This window comes from Nematolebias whitei, chromosome 13 (assembly GCF_014905685.2).
Source record: "Nematolebias whitei isolate Nwh7 chromosome 13, NemWhi1, whole genome shotgun sequence".
Taxonomy (NCBI): Eukaryota; Metazoa; Chordata; class Actinopteri; order Cyprinodontiformes; family Rivulidae; genus Nematolebias; species Nematolebias whitei.
This window is the reverse complement of record NC_056510.1, coordinates 2323349-2331999: the sequence shown is the minus strand read 5'-3', so window position 1 is coordinate 2331999 and position 8651 is coordinate 2323349. Positions and strand designations below refer to the sequence as shown.

Here is an 8651-nt window from a genome sequence, read left to right as displayed (position 1 = left end):
CTGAGGAGTGACTCTAGTGAGGAGTGACTCTAGTGAGGAGTGACTCCACTCAGGAGTGACTCCGCTCAGGAGTGACTCTAGTGAGGAGTGACTCCGCTCAGGAGTGACTCTAGTGAGGAGTGATTGATGAGGGTTGACTCCGCTGAGGAGTGACTCTAGTGAGGAGTGACTCCGCTGAGGGGTGACTCCGCTGAGGAGTGACTCCGCTCAGGAGTGACTCTGCTGAGGAGTGACTAGTGAGGAGTGACTCCGCTGAGGAGTGACTCTAGTGAGGAGTGACTCCGCTGAGGAGTGATTGACGAGGGGTGACTCCGCTCAGGAGTGACTCCGCTGAGGAGTGACTCTAGTGAGGAGTGACCGCTGAGGAGTGACTCCGCTGAGGAGTGACCGATGAGGAGTGACTCCGCTGAGGAGTGACTCCGATGAGGAGTGACTCCGATGAGGAGTGACTCCGCTCAGGAGTGACTCCGCTGAGGAGTGACTCCGCTCAGGAGTGACTCCGCTGAGGAGTGACTCTAGTGAGGAGTGACTGATGAGGAGTGACTCCGATGAGGAGTGACTCCGATGAGGAGTGACTCTGATGAGGAGTGACTCCGCTGAGGAGTGACTCCGCTGAGGAGTGACTCCGCTGAGGAGTGACTGCTTTAAGCTCCTTCTTATTTGTGATGGTGCTGGACAGGGTGACAGATGAGGCCAGGCAGGAGTCCACATGGACTATGATGTTTGCAGACGACAATGTAATCTGTAGTGGGTGAGAGTAGGAAGCAGGTGGAAGAGAGCCTGGAGAAGTGGACACGGTGCATGTTCATGTTGCAGGGTCATCTAACTAGAAGCTGACCTCCCTTTAATTGGGCCGAGCACCTCCTCCATCTCAGTTCTCACCCAGGAACACAGTCTTTCTGTGAGTCAAACCACTGATGGGGACTTCTGTGCTCCATCTTAGCGTCTTACTTTACAACGTTACACAGAGATGTGTCTCACTAGGGTTGGGCGATATCTCGATACTTTTAAAAACAGAGATAACTTCATACGTGACATAAGATGGAACTACATCGTTTATATCGATATTTCTACGTTGAGTTATAATTGGACTTGAAAATCCATGTAGTTCTTTTTCTCCAGTCTGCGCCGCCAACTGCACGCTGCCCCTCCGCCTCCCTCGCTGAATACAAACACATCCGTCACCTGTGCGCTCCCACTTCCTGCTTCTTCAGGTGGGCGGGAGACGTTTAGCACAACAAGTAAACACTGGAGAGATATCCAGGAGCAGCTTAGCTGCTGAGCCAAAAGAAAAAGAGCGGCTGTTATTTGGAGATGTTTGGATTTAAATTGTCAGATGAGCAGCAGAAAAATGTTTCTGTAGACAAAGCTGAAAACAAGTCCTGATAAAAGGTCAGAACTACGAAACTTTTTCACCATTTACAACCGCGCTACAAGTGGAGTATGAAGCGTGTGTGAAGCTGCAGCTCCAACCGACCCCAGCCTCCCTGTCCGAGACAAACCTCGGCACAAAATCCATCCAGTGCCCCACGAGAGGAACCGCAAGAGGCAGCGTGGCACCAACAAAGCAGAACGACACCGTCCCAACTGTGGAACGAGACGGCTAAAGTTAGCGGTCTTGTTAGCCGCTAAGGACCGAGTCTTTAGCGATAAAGCCACTTCTTTATTAACGTCGCTCCACCGCTCACAAGGCACAGCACGTCCAAATGAGCCCTGCACCGCGGCCCGTCCCAGGGAAGGAGGACGAAGTCTGTCGCAGCTGCACGCACGCTTAACATCGTGAAGGCGGCGCAGCTGAAGAGGGTTATTATTTAATAAAATAGTTTATTTTTTAGACAGTTATTTGGTACAGCTATTTGTTCATAAATGTGCCTGTGGGACAATTGGGACAAAGCTTTGACTCGATATATTTTTGTTATTCATGGACAGAAAAAAATATTGAGATATATATCGTATGTCACCATTTATCTTGAAATATCGAGACATTACTGTAATTTTGGTCCCAATCGCCAGCCCTATGTCTCACATTTGTGTAAAAAGGATTTCCATGCACGTTTTATACTGGAAATCGCACGGATTTAAGTTCATCTTCAAACTGATGGTGATTAATCAAAAATCAGCAAAATAAAATTTTTTTTAGCTTCTTACCCACTCCAGCAGCTCGGAGGGTTTGGTCGTGTTGCAGAACGAGATGCTCGTCATCGTCGATACTCATGACCAATTCATTGGTCTAAAAAATAAAACATATCCTTAACAACCGTACAGTTCTAGCTCAGATGAACAAAACATCACGTCTCGACTGGACTCAGTCTCTTTGCTCATCAAATTACGGTTCTTCTTTTTATGAGTTGCAAACAAGACGTAGTCATCACCATCAGAACCACACAAGTCTGCAGAACCTTTACCTTTGCTCCATGAGCCTGATGAATGATCTTCATTGTGTCTGAGAACACAAAAGAACACCGTCACACACAAACTGTGGATTTTACATTTCAATGAAACTGAACTTTGTGTCCGAGACCAGATCCTGAGGATTTATTGGCCCAGATGAAGAGACGGAGGAAAGGGTGAGGTGTGCCACTAGATGTCAGTGCATCCTACAGACCCTGCAGGGTCATGGACTCCATGAAGTGAACTCTGCTGAATAATTGATTCATGTTAACATTATTATTTTAAATTGTTCATCTTTTGTGCTTTAGGAAATTAATGTGTCTCATGGCCACATTATAATATTTTCTTACCCTCAATATTTTATTATTATTATCTATATACCATTTTATTTTCTAAAAAAAGTTAAGTCAGGCCGTCTGGACTTCAAAAAAACAAAAAACTGTAGAAACATTTTGTTTGTTTGTTTGTTGACCCGACTTAACTTTTTTAGATTTTTCTACCTGGATTATCGAGCAGCATCAGGATACCATTTTATTTTATTTTAAATAAAATCCTTGAAGGTTTTTTATTTTCATTCAACCTTTATTTCCACAGGTTGGTCTCACTGAGCCTCGAGGACTCTTTTACAGAGAGACCTGAGTGTCATGTTCTGGAGGACAGACATCATCATCATGTTCTGGAGGACAGGCATCTTCATCATCATCATGTTCTGGAGGACAGACATCTTCATCATCATCTTCATCATCATCATCATCACTTCTGCTTTACTTGGAGCTTTCAGAAAATGTTGTTTTCAACCAGAATCATTTTAATCTGGACTTTTTGTCTCTCAATTAAAAATCCTAATCGGACTTTTCAAATTTAAGACGAGTCCAATATGTTTGTTTGCTAAAAGACTCAAGTTGTTGCATTTTACAGTTTAGAATATTTTATTTATTTTTATTAGAAAATGCATTCTTAATAAAGAGTCTGGAAACACTAAAGCTTTTCATTTGTTGTGTCCAAACCTGGAGAATCCTAAACTCAAATCCGAGGAACCAGCAGCGTCAGAGACTAATCAATAATCAATCCCACGTTGCAGCAGATTATTAATCGATAAAACAAACGAACCATAATCGTGTTTCCTGAAAGGAGGAGGAAGTCCTGGTCTTGTTGCGATATCTGGAAGAAACGGGACATCAATCAATCAATCAACTTTTATTTATACAGGTAAATCCCATTGAGCCTCGAGGACTCATTTACAAGAGAGACCTGATTTCAACAAAGAAAGATGACAACAATGGACAACAGCAACAACAATAAGCAGTTATAAAACTCATACTACAGGTTTTTTTGGTTTTTTTTTAACAAATAGGATGGCTAAAAGGAAAAAGGTAACAAAACAAAAAACAGCTAGATTCCAAGACAAATGTAGAAAACTAAAAACAGGAACATGTCTGCATTGGTCCCTGCCAGGAGTCCAACAGATTCTTAAAGACACTTAGAGAGGTCAAAGGTCGAGAGCTTAAAAAACAAACTTTCTCAAAATGACATATGTGTGAAAGAACGCTACATCAGCTAAACTTTTTCATGACACCCTTTGTTTAGTTTGTCGCTGTTTTAGTAACCATAGGTTATTTACGCTACTACATGGATGAAAGTGTACCAGTACGGAACCATCAGGGCCTTCAACGCCTTCAGAGAAGGCCCAAGAGTTCAGTATATGTTGAATGTTACATTTAGGGTTTTAATAAAATAAATATTATCGTTGTAACAAAGTCCATGCTCAATAATCCAGGTATACAATCCAGCAATTTTCAGTCAGGTCATCTGGACAGTTTCTTTTTTTTATTTTTTTATGCTGAAACGTTTCGTCTTCCATCCAGAAGGCTTCATCAGTCAAGGAAACACACAACAAAACTGATTCTTCCCCCAAACAGCTTACTCCAAAGTGGAACAAACCAATGAGAGCTCCTTCAGTTTCCACCTGCAGACAAAAATTTAAAACTGTCTGATTGGTTGAGTGGATTTTTATGAAATTAAAAAAATAATTCTTGCTCAACTGAAAAGTAGTTTACAGAAAATAAGAGAAAATAGTGAAGAAAAAAAAACTACACTGATAATCCAACAATTTTCAGTCAGGTCATCTGAACATTTTTTTTTTTTTTGTGCTGAAATGTTTCACCTTCCATCCAGAAGGCTTCATCAGTCAAGGAAACACACAACACAAAATGGTTTTGGTTTTCTGGTTTTGAACCAGTTTGACATGACTGTCGATGAGGAAGAGGGCCGGCACCAGAGGAGGGGGCGTGCCAAAGACACCATCTTAGCACCAACAGAACTGGTTAGGACATCAGTGTCAGCAGAGAAGGCTCAGTCGCTCTCTGCAGGAGGAGCTTGTGGAATAACTGACAGGAAAATTAACCAATCACGATGTTGACGGAGAGTGGGCGGGACCGAAACACGGGCCTCTGAGCCTTCAGGAACATAGATATCATATAATGATAATGGATCTATGGATATAGTGTTTATATCTATGTTCAGGAACACCTGCAAGGCAGTCGGTTTATTTACTTATTCATTTATTGGCCACAAGAAAATTTGTGATGCGTTCATTTGAAATCTGTAAATTCCAAAATTTGAGCAGAAATTCTAGTTGCTCTAAAAACTGAAGGTTAAATATGAAATTTAGGTTTACGCTGATCCAGTATTAAAGTTGTGTTTTAGTTTCATTACATCATCAAATTTTACAGAAACGGTAAGTTTTGTGGGTTATTGTTAAATTTCAGTCGGCATGATTGAAATTACATGTTGACCTCGAACGTAAGAGACTGAGTGAGGCGCAGGGGATTCTGGGTAATCTTGGGACAGAAATGGATGGACATTTTCAAGAAACACGTTCATATGAGTTGTCCCTGTTGGTTATGTTTAGTGTTGGTATTTAAGTTCAGGTTGCTGTTAGTGACCTTAAAGGAGTGGCAGCGTGAGTCAGATGTACTTGATGGATAAAAAACAAAACGCTTCCAGTTAGTGAGTCTCTGGTTGGCATAACAAAACGTAACGTGATATAATCTAACGGTAACTCTCTGACGTTAGCACATGGATGAATGTCACTATATTACATCCTTCCTGAAAGCCACAAAGACAACAAGTCCAAGAAGGAAACCCAGACGTCCCTCTCCTCAGTGACCCTCCCCATCTCCCCCAGGGGATCCCACGGTGTTCCAAGATCAGGAAGGATATTCAGTATAATTGTTCTAGTAAGTTTTGTGTCTTTTCCAAAAGGGACCAGAAAACCTCTACCGGTTGAATCCAGGAGGTCTCCTAATCAGATGCCTTGTCCATGTCTTTTGATGTATAAGAGGAGGGGACAGTGGAGCACCTCGACCATCTCTAAGGATGACCACCTTCTAGAGGAGCTAATGTCAGAGCTTGGACCTTGATTTTGTTCTTTTGGTCATAATCTAGGCCTCACAATAAAGGGTTGAAATGTTGACCTACCAGTAAATCAAGAGTTCTACCTTTAAGCGCAGGTCTTTCTTCACCACGACTGACCAGAACAACGCTCACTAGGCCCGGATCTGTTGACCCATTGCCTACTTCATCCTACCATTACTAACAGATCCCAAACCCAGAGGGAGCATTGCACCTTTGTTCTGGTTGAAAACCATGGCCTCAGACTTAGAGCTGACTCTCATCCCAACTGTGGATGTTCCCAGTCAAAGGTCATGGCTTGAACACACCAACAGAACCACATCATCTGCATAAAGCAGAGATGAGACAAACCTGACACCCTCCTCTCCACAACTGCACCTTAAAACACAGTCCATGAACACCACAAACAGGACCCGAGGGAAGGGGCAGTACTGGTGGAGTCCAGCCCAGGACTGGGAACAAGCTCCACTTTGTGCCAATTATATCACAGCTCTTACTTTGGAGCTGCAGGGTTCAAATAGTCCTCAATAGTTAAACCCTAACACCACACGGACAGCTTCACAAGCCTTCTTCAAGTCCACAAAACACATGTAGACCTAGAGTCCACCTTCCATGAACCCCTGAACAACTCTGGAAGAGTGAAGATCTGATCCACTGCTCCACAACCAGGGCCAAAGCTGCACATCTTCTGGGTCTGAGGATTGTCTTCTTCTCTGGGTGCTCAGATTTCCTCCAACGGTCCACAGACGTAAGAAAGGCCAGCTGATGATTCTACCCGTCAGGGTCAGTATCTTGTGTTGTTCATTTAGTTTTTCTGTAAGTCTTGTATTTGGTTCTACTTGTGTTCAGCTCCTGTCCCCTCCCACTCTCACCTGGTCCTCTCTGTCCGTCCCCAGGTGTTTGTCATTATCTGTCCTTTAGTCCTCTTTAAATACTGTCGTCTTGTTCGTTCCTTGTTTGTGCTTGTGCTTGTGAGCCGAGCCACTCATGTCTGTTCGAGTCTCCTTGAAGTATTGGTTTGCAAGTATTTCTGCATGTTTTAAGGATATATATAATATATAACACATGATGTAACAAGTCATAGTATACCAGTAGGCTGGAGTTAAAAGGACCTGGGCTTCATGATACACAGAGTATACGGTCTAAGCTAATTAATACTCAGCAGCATAGATTGGCGTGTTCCTACCCCTCCAGCCAGATTATACCCCATGATGTCAGTAGTGTTGAGTCATAAACACAAGAATTCTTTCATTTTCCAACATTTCATTGGGTTCTTCTTTGTCAGGTACAGAAAGGGAGAGAGTTAACTAATTTAAAAGTTAAAACTCTAAACATTTGGCCAGTTCATACACCCTCAGGTCAGATTACGAGTATATCGATAGATTCAGGCCTGGAGGGGTACACTCTGGGCACGGGTTCATTTGTCTTGTTACACCGTCACCCTTCAGACAAAAATCATGAAGAGTTCTCAAGAGACTCGTTTTACACTTGCCTGGGATCCTCGGGCTGCAGTTGTGAGCCCAGGTGACTCCAGGAGAGTCATCCAGCGATGAACAGACAGTATTCGATGTGTTTGCTGTGGAGACCCCCTGCAGAAAGAAACCTACACTTTAGTATCCTGATGCATGCTCTACACTAAACTACAGTTTAGTGTTTCTGCTTGGTTTGAACTCACGCTCTGTTCCTTTGCATAATTAATGCTTCTCGACAGGCGGCTGGGTTGTGTGGTTCTGGGGGTGGGCCTTTATTTGTCTTTTTATTTACTGACAATTTGATTTGGTATAAAAAGTCTGAAGAGGCTGGATGTATAAATGTGATACCAGCCGAGCTTCAGCTGTTGGATCAAAAAGCATTTTGTCCCCAAAGCGCTGCAGCTGAGCCCACAGAGGCTTTCTGGAGGCTGCAGGACACATATATTTATAAACCATACATTACATCATTTTAACCCTCACCCGCTGCAGCACCTCTCCGTTCTTACAGAATGATTTCAAATCCAGACTGAGGTCACTTTGAAAATCATGGATCGGATTTAGTACCACATGTGAAAAGACCTGGGTCAGATGAGAAAAAATGGAGTTCCTCGTGTTCCTTCTGTCAAACTAAAGTCCAATATGGGTCTCGTGTGGGCCAAACAAAAAACTTCTGCCTGCAGTGTGAAGGTAGAACTACTTTCTGAATTAGACAAACGACACAGGAAGTGCAGGATAATTTCCCAGGAACGTTCCTGAAGGTGAACGGAGAAGCACACAGAGAACATCTGCAGAAAAGAACTCACGTTTGGTCTTTAAAGTAAAGGTTTTATTAAACAAAATGGTTAACGACAGGAAAGTCATTGCGTTAATGGTTTGTAGGCGCAGTCACAATCTGGAGTCAGATGAAGCTGTGTGGGCTGCCAAGGGGAGGATATGGATGGATGATGGATGGATGGATGGAAGGATGGATGTACTGGTTGTGGATGGGTACTGTTATACCACAGTACCCTCTGCTGTCCACTCCTGTACCGCACATCACGCTACAAGAGTAAAACCAACTGGACTCTTGAGGTGCAACCTTTATTTTCAGAGCCATTTTAAAAAACATTTTCCTACAAAATAAAAATTTGCACAAAACCATAAATTCTTGACCTTTAAAGAAGTATGTGTTAATTGTTGCAATGTGAAACTGTAATTTAAATGTTAGTAGGAAACCTAATGCTGAAGAGGACCTCACAACATTCTTCAGGTTGTTCAGTCCAGAATTAAAACTGGAGCCCTGAGCTCTGTAAAGAGTTGTTAACATATCCTGATGCATGCTCAATATTATTATTAATAATAATAATAAGTTGTTAACATATCCTGATGCATGCT

The 8651-nt window shown here is 42.8% G+C and overlaps 1 protein-coding gene across 1 annotated transcript in view; it reads right to left on the bottom strand.

The window, feature by feature from the left end:
• Positions 1–3552, bottom strand: part of c13h2orf76 (chromosome 13 C2orf76 homolog) — a gene marked incomplete at its 5' end in the record, with an annotated part of 4195 nt that extends 643 nt beyond the window's left edge. Inside the window, 3 exon segments of the mRNA XM_037686760.1 lie at positions 2149–2230; positions 2406–2443; positions 3502–3552. Coding sequence (XP_037542688.1) covers positions 2149–2230; positions 2406–2443; positions 3502–3552 — 171 coding nt within the window.
• Positions 3553–8651: the final 5099 nt, after the last annotated feature.